The sequence below is a fragment of the Megalobrama amblycephala genome, linkage group LG20, assembly GCF_018812025.1.
Source record: "Megalobrama amblycephala isolate DHTTF-2021 linkage group LG20, ASM1881202v1, whole genome shotgun sequence".
Lineage (NCBI taxonomy): Eukaryota > Metazoa > Chordata > Actinopteri > Cypriniformes > Xenocyprididae > Megalobrama > Megalobrama amblycephala.
This window is the reverse complement of record NC_063063.1, coordinates 2,938,906-2,952,030: the sequence shown is the minus strand read 5'-3', so window position 1 is coordinate 2,952,030 and position 13,125 is coordinate 2,938,906. Positions and strand designations below refer to the sequence as shown.

The 13,125-nt window shown below is 34.4% G+C and overlaps 1 protein-coding gene across 1 annotated transcript in view; it reads right to left on the bottom strand.

The window, feature by feature from the left end:
* Positions 1 to 13,125, bottom strand: part of LOC125255481 (ras-related protein Rab-26) — a 100,146-nt gene that overhangs the window by 52,873 nt on the left and 34,148 nt on the right. Inside the window, exons 3-4 of the mRNA XM_048170772.1 lie at positions 8,508 to 8,549; positions 5,068 to 5,134 (exon numbers count right to left, since the gene is read on the bottom strand). Of these exons, the coding sequence (XP_048026729.1) occupies positions 5,068 to 5,134; positions 8,508 to 8,549 (109 nt within the window). The remainder of the gene's footprint in view (positions 1 to 5,067; positions 5,135 to 8,507; positions 8,550 to 13,125) is intronic.

The following is a 13,125-nucleotide window of genomic DNA, read 5'->3' as shown; positions in this document are numbered from 1 at the left end:
GCAGTGCCATGTCTCTCCGTGAGCTAGATGGCACACAGGCACGGCACAGATGGGAGAGGCAGTCTGTGGGCGTCAGGAGTACAGTAGAGTGCCTCTTCTCACATTGATTCACTCAGCCTCACATGCACCCTAATAAAGCACCATACATGCAGGACAATATGAGTGCCACCATGCTTAATGTCTAAGGTGACTTCTCTGGGATGTAATTACTCTGGATCTGTATGCACACGTTTGCATGTGATATGCGACAAGCTCTAGAGGGAAAAATGTTGGCTAAAAAAAAAAGTGTGCATTATTGCATCACCGTGCATCAATTTAAATGCCAATCAAACGCCAAAGCGCATGCAGCGAAACAGTGTGAATGCATCAGAACCTCATTTAAAAAGGTCATAATAGCTGCTGTTTATGATCCAATCAGTCTTGTTTGAAAGTGTAAGTACGTGGGCTGGTGTGGGTGGGTCGCACATGCTCTCAGAAAGCACCACTGAAAAATGAACAATGCACTAAAACGGTTTTGAAACTGCGGGAACGCAAAACAGCTACTCTGCCTACAGGAACATGCATTTTGTCATTTGGTTCTGCTTTAGATGGTTGGTACTTCAAATCAACTGCATTTCACTCCAGCACTAAGTGCCTCTTTCTGTTCCAGGTTGGTTGAAATGGCAGAAACGCAAGCACAAAATCAAGCTTACATAATTGAAATTCAGTAGTGCATCTCTCCTAATATATATATTTGGTACAATGTTTTATATATCCAAGAGATATTTATTCTGAACACGTCTTTCTGGTTTGGTTTGTTTCGAAGGATTTGCACAGAAAAGGTTCAACACCATCTTTGCAGTGAAAAGACTTCAAAGACCCTTTAAACTATGTCATGCCCTTTTACAAGGTCTTGATTTTGTTTTTGGGCTCTACCAGAATAGGTTTTCATGCTTGAATGTTCATATTCAACTCCATTGTTGTAGCAGTCTGTCAGTAACACTCCGTTTAGTTCCTGTCTCTATGAAGCCCCTCCTTCTGAAAAGCACAATGTGCTCTGATTGGTTGGCTGGAGTAGTGTGTTGTGATTGGTCAAGCACTTAGGGCGTGTTTGGGAAATGCCCCGCCCCTTATCATAACCTACTACTAGCTAACTCAACCAGGCCCCGCCCCTTTATTTAGCATATGCCTTGGTAGGGAATTATTTAAATGAGGAATTTTGAGATGTGTTTCTTCACTGAGGAAAACTCAAAACTATGGAGCGAGTAAAAAAGTAACATCTTAAAACAATTGGTTTAATGTTCTTAAACAACCACCAAGAGCCAAATTTCTCTCACATTTTTCCATGTCATTAACATTATCTACTGCAGAAAAACAAAACTTTTATGTTAGGCATTTTTTCTCCTATAGAAATCCATTAAAAGGTATAAAAAAAACATTTGCACTTTATGGATGATTTTATGGATAGTCCTACTGCCTATGAAAGTTGATGAACCCAGAATATAAATGCAATATTCTTAACATTTCTCCATAATGGTTTTCTATGTGGAAGAAAAGGCTTGTTTTTGGATTCTGGTGTTGTTTTGGCAGTAGATAATGTTTGTGATATGCTAGTCATATATGAGTGCTTATCAACTGGTCTGTTCTGAAAGGGTCGTGAACAGCAAGAGAAAAAAAATACTGAATGCAATTGATAAAATGCAGCTAACCATATAATTATGCACAGTTAGGATGGCACAATAAATCTGTTTCAGAAAAACATTTCCCATATCTTTTGTTGTTAACATCAAATGGTAGTTTTAGGACAAATTCATCTGCCGTGTTTGCTGAAAAAGCCACATTAGACAGATGCGTGACCTCTTGAAAATACTCAGACTTCATCAAAAATGGATTCACGGGTAAATCACAGCTCTGCTGTTGGTTATGCATTTAAAGAATGTTATTATTGCTACTCAGTTTAAAACAAAACTATAGTCTGAATCATAAAACATCCATCAATAATGTGCTCTTGGGTAAATCACACTTCTGCTGTTGCTATGCATTTATAAAATTTCTATTTTCTTCTTTATTCCTAACGTCAGTTTTTGTTGCAGTTCATAGTAATATTCAGAATTTAGTTCATAATACATTTTTAGAGGTATTTTAGTTTAATTGTATGATAAACCATTGGGTCGCCACTTAATGTCTAATGTAAAATCTAAACAAAACTAGTTGAGAACTGCATAAAGTGAAGGAGAAACAGAGAAAGCAAAATAGAGTGATAAATGGCTTAGACGTGCCATTTTTAGAATTCTATTAATAAAAGCACTAAATACGTCATAGCAGGAGTTTAGACAGAGACACACTGACGAACCATTTCCTACTCAGAACGTGTTTGCAACTTTAACACTGTCTTTAATCTGTCTTGGTTTCCTTTAAAAATATCATTAAGACTCCAGATTTGGTTTATTTTTCCTCACACCATTTGCATTTAAGCAACCTCACTATTTTATTTGTATTTTTACTTTTTCTTTATTTTTTCTGTACAGAGCCCTCACATGACATAGGAAAAAATGTGTTTTGTGGCCATGAATTATGAATTAATTCCTCATTTTATTAATCATGCCTCGTTTTAGTAAATCTTGGCCATGAAATTATTTCCCTCATTTTATTCATTTGTTCCCTCTTTTTAATAAATCATGGCCACAACTTACTAATTCGTCCCATTGTTTTAGTTAAAGAGGTCATTTTATGCTATTTTAAGAGTTCATTATTTTCATTATTGAGAGTAATAAAATAGGTTAGCATTTAATGTTCAAAAAACACATTATTTTTCACATATAGCTCCTCTATTCTTAGTCTGTCTGAAACGCTCTGATTTCTACAAAGCCCCTCCTCCCGAAAAGCTCAGAATGCTCTGATTGGCCAGCTGACCCAGTGCATTATGATTGGCCAAACTCCTTATGCGTGACACATGTAACGCCCCTTAATTGCGAGCTTCAGCAACTGTAAACACAGTTAATAATGTCGGATTCTGAAAATGTGGATGATCAAGTCAATCAATCGGAGCCAACTTTACAAGTTGGACGTTTCACAGAGGTCAGTAGTCTTTGTATATAGTCAGTGTTGAGCTCTCCCAGGTTCAGGGAGCTGTCCTCTTTAAAATACTCAGTGCACAGGCAATCCCTTGGGTTGTACTGCTCAGGAACAGCTTTATAAATAAATCTTAACCTCTGAATCCTAATTTCATCCATTTTCAGAAGACCAAAGAAAGCGGGTTCGCTTTCACATCCAAACACACAGGGCCCTATCATACACTCGGTGCAATGCGACTCCAGGCACGACGCAAGTGTTCAGCCCGACACAGTTATCATTTCCACGTCCTGTGCCACATTGTATAAATAGCAAATGCATTTGTGCCTATCTGTGCGCCCATGGACGTGCTGGTCTGAAAACCAGGTTGTGTTCAGGTGCATTGTTGGCGTGTTGCTATTTTGAGGCAACTGAAAACAACTGTGCCATTGACTAAACCTGGTCTAAAGTCAATGGCACAATATTTTTATTTTTATTTATTTTTTTTTTTTTAGTAATATGTGCCTATAGGCAGGTGCACATGCCTGTGTACACTCTGCTTATTACACACACAAGGATACGCAGCAGCACACAAACATTTTCAAATATTAAAAATAAAAGGAGAAGCATTCAGTCTTTCCGTTTGCAAATTCCGCCATGTAAATAGCGAATCCGCCATGGTGCAAGCGCAACTGGTTTTTAAAGGGAATGGGAGCCACGCAATATCGCGTTCATTATCGAAGGCGTTTCATCTGCGATAATGAACGCGATATTGCGTGGCTTTTCAGTGATCTACGGTTCTGTCTATTAAAAGCCGCTCCATTTGAAAGCAGGTGATGGCGATTTAGCGGTAATCAGGGAACCGGCTTTACTGACGAAATGCGTGTGAGAATCGCATGCGATATATCGCCCAGCCCTAGACGCGACTCTTCATTGCATGTTACGCCCAAAACACACCCATTACTCATTAAGAGAATAGGGACAACCCTTTTGGACCATGCACCTGGCGCACCAACCATTTTTTCCATCGTTAAACTAGCAAAAGTGGATTTGGACACGCCCTAAGAGCACTCGCACCATGCGCTTCAGACCATGCGCTTAGATCGTTAAAATAGGGCATAAAGCATCTCTGTGACATGATGACAACACTACAATTCACTGAAGCCTCATCTTCTTTCTTGGGTGGCATTATGCTAATATTTCACACTGTGACATAGATGTTTGCGGAAGTAATATCTGGACTTGGATCGAGGCGTTTTCTGAATTCTCTGATAGTTTAAATAAATCCTTTTGTGGGACACTATGAGCTTTGTAACTTTGCATATCATATACAAGCACAAACAGATACATTAATTCATGGCCACGATTTAATTTTAGTTAATTAAATCAAAATGAGAGAACAAATTAGTACAACGTGAACATGGTTTACTAAAACAAGAGAACAAATTAAAGGGTTAGTTCACCCAAAAATGAAAATTCTGTCATTAAATACTCACCCTCATGTCGTTCCAAACCTCTAAGACCTTCATTCATCTTCAGAACACAAATTAAGATATTTTTGATGAAATCCGATTGGCTCAGTGAGGCCTGCATTGAGAGCAAAGCCACTAAACCTCTCAAGGTCCATAAAGGTACTAAAAACTATTTAAAACAATTCATGTGAGTTCAGTGGTTCAACCTTAATATTATAAAGCGACGAGAATACTTTTTGTGCGCCAAAAAAAACAAAACGAATTATCTAGTGATGGCCGATTTCAAAACACTGCTTTGGAGCTTTACGAATCGAATCAGTGGTTCGGAGCGAAAAAACAAACAAACTTAATTTCTTTTCGACTGAAGAAAGAAAGACAAACATCTTGGATGACATGGGTAAGTAAATTATCAGGAAACTGTAATTCTGAAGTGAATTAATATTTTAATAGGCAGTAATTAGGGGTTTATTGAGGCAGAAATTAATGGTGAGAATTGGACCATTTTTTTACCGTGACCCCAAAACAGAGATTTTTTGCAGTCATCATGCAGTACAACACAACTCACCATGGGCGTCTCGATAATAAGCATGCGTCACGCTCCTGAATCGCTCCTGTCCTGCCGTGTCCCAGATCTACAGAGCAAGAGGAGACACAAACTTAACCTGCTTCATTCATACATTCATCACACATATCAGATCTGACTGTAGAAGTGGATCAGAGAGGCAGAAGCTTTAATTAGCCTGTGTGGTAATGACGTGAGGCAGAAGACAAGAATGTCGATTTATGGCTGAGGTCAAGACCTATTACACAGTCCCTGTCCTGATAAGAGCAGCCTGTCACCACACACAGAGACCTGTCGCAGGGTCATGTTTCACGCTGATGAAATGATGTACAGACATGAATGCTGATGAGCAGGGCAGCCTGACATTAATAAAGACCGGGAGATCATGCACACACACAGACAGATATGGCACTAAACAAAATTTATATTCTGTCATTATGTATGCATCCTCATGTCTTTTAAAATCTGTGCGACCTTCTTTCTTCAGTGGAACATAAAAGGAGAATATGCACAGTTTTTATATAAAAACTGCGCATATTCTCCTTTTATATTATATATACATTACCGTTCAAAAGTTTGGGGTCAGTAAGATTTTTTAATGTTTTAAAAGAAGTATCTTCTGCTCACCAAGCCTGCATTTATTTGATTAAACATACAAACAAGTACAATAAAAACAGTAATATTGTGAAATATTATTCCAATTTATAACAGCTGTTTTCTATGTCAATATACAGTAAAATGTAATTTATTCCTGTGATCAAAGCTGGATTTTCAGCATCATTACTCCAGTCTTCAGTGTCACATGATCCTTCAGAAATCATTCTAATATGATGATTTGACGCTCAAGGAACATTTATGATTATTATCAATGTTGAAAACAGTTGTGTACAATTTTTTTTAAAAATTCTTCGATGAATAGAAAGTTCAAAAGAACAGCATTTATAGAATAGAATATTTTCTAACATTATAGATAGAATATTTATAGAATATTAGAATATTTTCTAACATTATAATTGTCTTTACTGTAACTTTTGATTAGTTTAACTCATCCTTGATGAATAAAAGTATTGATTAATTTTATTTCTATCCCCCAAAAATGAAATTAAAATTCTTATTGACCCCAAACTTTTGAACGGTAGTGTTTAATGTTACAAAAGATTTAGATTTCAGACAAATGCTGTTCTTTTGAACTTTCTATTCATCATAGCATCATGAAATAAAAATGTAAATAACTGTTTTCAACATTGATAATAATCATAAATGTTTCTTGAGCATCAAATCATCATATTAGAATGATTTCTGAAGGATCATGTGACACTGAAGACTGGAGTAATGATGCTGAAAATTCAGCTTTGATCACAGGAATAAATTACATTTTACTGTATATTGACATAGAAAACAGCTGTTTTAAATTGGAATAATATTTCACAATATTACTGTTTTTGTTTGTATTTTTAATCAAATAAATGCAGGCTTGGTGAGCAGAAGATACTTCTTTTAAAACATTAAAAAAATCTTACTGACCCCAAACTTTTGAATGCTAGTGTATATATATATATATTGCAAGTAAATGGGCTCCAAAAATGACGAATAAGCACTAAAAAGCATTATAAATGACTCCAAGTCATTTGAAGCCATGCAATACTTTGTGTGACAAACAGACTGCGATGTACTGTAAGTCATTATTCAATGAAAATTTCATTTTGTATTTTTTGCATATTTATTAGAAATTTTAATACATACTACTGTAGCTCTCAAAGAATGCTCTTATTTCACTGAAGAGTGTAACTGTTATTTGCCATTAATCAAATTAATTAATGAAACTAATTTAATTAACTAATTAAAACTAAATCCATATATGATCCCATAATGGGAACATTTAAAAGATTCTATGAAGCACCTGACAGAACCCTTTAAGATTCTATAACATTTTCTTCTAAGAATGACTTTTGCAAGAAATCTCATTCTGATTCTGATTTATGAAATTCTATATATTTTTGGGTGAACTATTGCTTTAAAAATGAGATTCTTCAACAGCGCCACCACAGTCGCCCCAGTAATGAGGCTCAGACTTGATGTGTGAAAACACAGATTCACAGTGAAAGCATGTGGAAGAATTATTCTGCTTATTCTGAGATGTTTGCCCAATTTGACCTGACAGTGAGCACTGCAGTGTTCTTTAATATCACTCACTCACACTTGCATATGTGGTTTACAGGGACTCTCCATAGGTGTAACGGTTTTTAAACTGTATATTCTATCCCCCTACACAATTCCTACCCCTAAACATACCCCTCACAGAAAACTGTCTTCATTTTTTGAATTTAAAAAAACACAGTTTAGTATGTTTTTTAAGCCATTTGGTTTACAAGGATACAGGAAGTGTCCTCATAAACCATGTTTACGTTGCAATACCCATGTCATTATACGCATTTGTGTCCTCATACACACACACTGACCTATTGACCGCTCACGGTCCACAATAATTACACTAACAACCATAAAATCCATCCATCTACTGTAACAGTATTTTCTGATAAGAGTGTGGTTCTTCAGCTGTCTGTCTGGTTAAATAAACACGCAGTCAAGTCTCTGTGTATCTTTCACTAGTGCGAGCCGTGCGGCTAATGGAGCGCTAAAGATTAATGACAGCCTCGTTAAACTCTCATTAGAGCTGATCCTCAAGATGAGCATTCATTGTTTACTTAGTCAATATTAGCCAGAAGGAGCAAAGCAACATCCAAATGCATCACCTCAGTATTTAAAACTGCAAAGATATAATTGGAGTTGCTTTGAAATGAGATAGATTAATTAAATCACCTAATTACTCAAGGGATTATTGTGAGAAAATAAGTGGTACCAGATGGTATCAAACCTAAAAGCTTGTTACATTGATATTAACTGATGAATTTATCACAAAAAGTAAAAATGGTATGTATATTAGATATTACATTTACACTGCAAAAAAAACCAAAAAATCGTATTCATTATTTTTGTTTGGTTTTCCAGTAAAAATAATTTAAACATTTTTAAATGAAGATACATTTACTTGAGAAGCAAAATGACTAAAGATATTAAGTCTTGAGGGAGTTTTTGCAAATATCTGCCAATGAGCTCAGAAAAAATACATTTGCCTCTAAATTAAGTTTATTTTTCTGACCCCACTGGCAGATATTTATTCTTGCTTTAAGCACTCCATTTTGCCATTTTTCAGAAAACAAGCGTTTTTTCTTTTCAAGTAATTTCCCCTTGATTTAAGAATGTTCAGATATTTATACTGGAAAACAAGACATGTAAACCTTGTAGAAAAGGCTGGCTTAGATCAGCAAGAGGTTCTGTTCTGGTCTCTGCTGGTTTAGCACTTTTCAAAACACAGATAGTAAAGCTGTTAACTGGCACCTTGAGAAATCATTAAAAAGTTGCATGCAAGAAATGACGCTCACCTGTAGTTTGACCCTCACACTGTCAATGTTCAGCACCTTATTCTGCAATAAAAGAGAAAAGAAAGAAAAGATCAGTCTTGCAAGTCATGGATTTGAACTGCTCCCTGCAGATGTCCTGTTATCGTTTAACTGTGGGTCACTGAGCAGAAGTGATTTGGCTTGCCTGGAAAGCAGCACAGATCCATCACACTCTGAAGGTGAGTTGTCAGCAGAGAGAGTGGCAGCTTTGACTTTCAACTTTTATCAAATCTCCAGAGATGCTAAAGCCACATGTTCTGCACAGCTCTGTTCGGCTTCTTTATTTCGATGGTCCACTTTAGACATTCCGCTAACTATCTTTGCAACTACATTTCAACTAACTCTCAGAGTATCAGTAGACAGATGTGATGTAATGCAATGTCAAACTTTTATGTTAGATGCAATCAATCGTGATTAAATGATTTGACAGCACTAATATATCAAATCACATCTGACACATATACGGGTCAATGACGTAAAGATTTTTAAGTGTCTAAAAGGTCATTCGGTTTAACCGTCTGAAGGCCAATACAGCCATTTCATTTGTGATTGAAATAATTAAAATGTAATAAATGTATATGTTTTTTATTCTGGCATGATTTTATAACATCATATGTCAACATAGTTGCGAAATGGTATTAAAATTATGTGTAGAAGTCATTCCCCCCGGTTTTACAGACAAGGCTTAAGCTAGTCCTATAGACTAAATGCATGTTTACACATCTTAAAATGAGTCAGTGCCATTGTTTTGTCTCAAGATGCACCCCAGTAATGTTTTCTTTCTAGTGAATGTTTATAAAAGTACTTAAATGCCCTAATTGAACTAATCCTGGCTTAGGCTAAGCCCTGTCTGTGAAACCATGCCATAGTTTTGTTATGAGAAAGAATGTCTGTAAAAATGAATTTCATTGATGTCATTCAGAGTAACCAATATAAAGGGACCATTTTGGATCAAGTAATGCTGTCAATATCATGTGACAGGATATGACATCATTCAGACACCTGCAAAGGACCGCAAAGTAAACTAACTCTCTCTTAACTATTTGAAAAATTCATGTTTTCACTTGATCATATGCATGTCCTGAAACATCAGGTTATTCGGTACAACCGCTATAAAACATGGAAAATGTTGTAATATTGCAAAAACTTGTACTAAATATAAAATGTTTGATTGTTCTTTTGCTAGCTAGCTAGATATCAGCCTGTTAGCAAACCAAAACCATCTTTTTTGGTGACAAACTTTGTAAAAAAGCAGTGTTAATTCTTTATAAAAAACACATAATCTCACTGTTAACACTTAATAAAACTTCAAAATTAATTATATCTCCATATATATCTCCATTATATATATATATATATATATATATATATATATATATATATATATATATATATATATATATATATATATATATATATATATATATATATATATATATGTTTCTTGAGCAAAAAATCATATTAGAATAATTTCTGAAGGATCATGTGACACTGAAGACTGGAGTAATGATGCTGAAAATTCAGCTTTGATCACAGAAATAAATTACATTTTACAATATATTGACATAGAAAACAGCTATTTTAAATTGTAATAATATTTCACAATTTTTACTATATTTTTGATCAAATAATTAGAAGCAAAAGAGACGTTAAAAGGTGTGTGTATTTATATATACACTATACTTAATAGCACATATTATAGATGGATACATACTGATGCACTACTGTACCCAATTACAGTTAGTGTTCATTTAAAACTTTTATTGCTTATATTGCATATAGGATTTCAATTGTCATGTATAGCTAATTTAAAACCTAAATTTAAAGCTTAACAACAACAACAACAACAACAACAACAACAACAACAACAACAGGATGGCAGCATTATTTGAAGATTAACAATGACAGACACATTTACATCACATGCTTGCTTTCTGGGTGTGTTGTTTGCAAAATGAATATGAAGTAACAGAAAAATGTACTAAATATTTTGCACCACTTTCCTTTAAAATGAATTTTTCACTCCGTTCACAGAGTTTGTTCTCAGTGCAAAAGACTCAACTGAATGATAATGAAATCAGTTTATCAGTAATTGCAGCTTTGATGATAATTGATAGAAAACTTTGAATTTCATTATAGCCTCTTGTATTATATTCAGTGTTGAAAAACCTGTGGAAAATTGGCACCATAATGGGTGATTTCCTCTTGTCATGCATTAATTGCGAAAGGGTCTGTTTATAGGCCTCCTGGGAGCTGATCTTAATCTAAGCAGATATAGAGTTGATCCACACATTCTAATGAGTGTGAATACTATATGCTCTCATTACATCGTCACTGTCACACCTAATGATGAGTGAGAAAATGAGCACCACATTTAAACACACACACAAACAAACAAACACATCAACAGTCCTTTGTTGTCAGCAGTTTGCTGACACGTTGAGATCAGGACTAATAAAGTCATGGCCAGTCTGTTTTATTTATCTTTCATATCTACTGTATCTTCTTTTGTTGCAGCCGGTGACGACCACATTTGTTTTCTGCTTGAATAGTGCTAAAAACAACAGCAAACAACTGCACTGTCATCTTCAGTGCCAAGGACAAACTCCTGGCATGTCTTGACATCAAACTGCCATTGTCACACTGCTGAAGCACACACTAAATTGGAAGGTGTGACACTTTCCTAAAAAAGCTCCTTCTCTGCTAAAACAGCAGGACCTCAGGACGTGGGTCAGTACAGCTGTCATTGCATTAGAATATGATGGTGGCCATGCATTATAATAAACCTGCTGTCACAATGAGCTGGTCAAGCAACAGAAACTCACATGGCACGCCAAGAAAGTTTAATTCAGCAACAAAACTAAAGCAACATGAGGGAAGCAAGAGGCCACACATTACAGTGATTTTACCACGGTAAAGTGCTTAAAAAATGGTGACAAGAGCAATGATGCACAACTATTATATGTGTTTAATCATGATTAAATCATTTGACAGTAATATAATATATAATTAATTAATGCTGCCAAATCGATTAATCACGGTTAATATAAAAATTGATTAATATCATATCATAATTCAGTTTTGCCCTTATGTAATAAAAAAATGTAAAAAAAAAAAAAAAAAAAATATATATATATATATATATATATATATATATATATATATATATATATATATATGGCCAGAATTTATTATATTATATCATATGCGATTAATCATGATTAAATCATTTGACAGTAATATATGACTAATATATATAATAAAGTAATGCTGTCAAATTGATTAATCATGATTAATATAATATCATAACATATCATATCATAACATATAAAATCATATTATTAAATTCTGGCTATATGTAATTTTAAAATTCTGGCTAATATAATAAAATGACAATTCTTTTTATGTTATGGCCAAAAAAAACATATATGGCCAGAATTTATTATATTATATTACTGTCTAATGATTTAATCATGATTAATCACATATAATATATGACTAATACATATAATAAATTAATGCAGTTAAATCGATTAATAATATAATATAATATAATATAATATAATATAATATAATATAATATAATATAATATAATATAATATAATATAATATAATATAATATAATATAATATAATATAATATAATATAATATAATATAATATAATTTTAAAATTCTGGCTAATATGATAAAATGACAATTCTTTTTATGTTATGGCCAAAAAAAATTTATATATGGCCAGAATTTATTATATTATATTTTATGCGATTAATCGTGATTAAATCATTTGACAGTAATATATGACTAATATTATATATTGTATATAATATATGCCTACATAATGACCGACACTGATTAATTAACAAAATCATTTGTGCAATAGCCTCAAACCCGGATCAACCAATTAGAATGTAGAGTCAGAAACTCATTATTTATAATTTATGGCAGTCCTTGTTTGACTTTATGTGAAAATAGACTGATGTGGTTCACTATAGCTTTAGTGAAGATGCAGGTAAAATTGGGTGAATTCATTGAAGGTGCTGATACTTCCAGCTCAAGGTGTGCCTTGTTAAAATGGCCAGATAAGGAAGAGGTCCCAAGGCTCTTGTTAGTTTGGGTCATAAATAGGGAGGACAGTGGAGACATCACATGACTCATGGCGAACACCTACACTTCTTCTCTTCTGACTCTGAGAGCCCAGCAAATTACGGTGAGAGGAGCAGCTTATGTAAGGCCCGATTCTGAATTCACTTTGTCATCACATTTGTGCAGGGACACAGCCAAAGCCTTCAAGACAAACACTTGTGAAAACGAGCAGTTTTTAGACTTGAAGTGTGATTAAACCGGTGACGGGAAACCAGACCTACATTATAAACAGTCTCCAGAGAAACTCTGCAACACAACGAGGAGCTGATTTAATTTCCGCTCATTTTAAATTAAGCACATGAGTGGATTTTGAATATGCATCAGCATTATTATTAGATCCAAAACAAAGCACAAGTAGCGTATGCTTTTACAGGCATCTGTGCACTTTGCATTAGGAAAGACTAACCGAATTAACCTAATTCAATCACAGATGGATGCTTTGTTTAGTGGTCGGT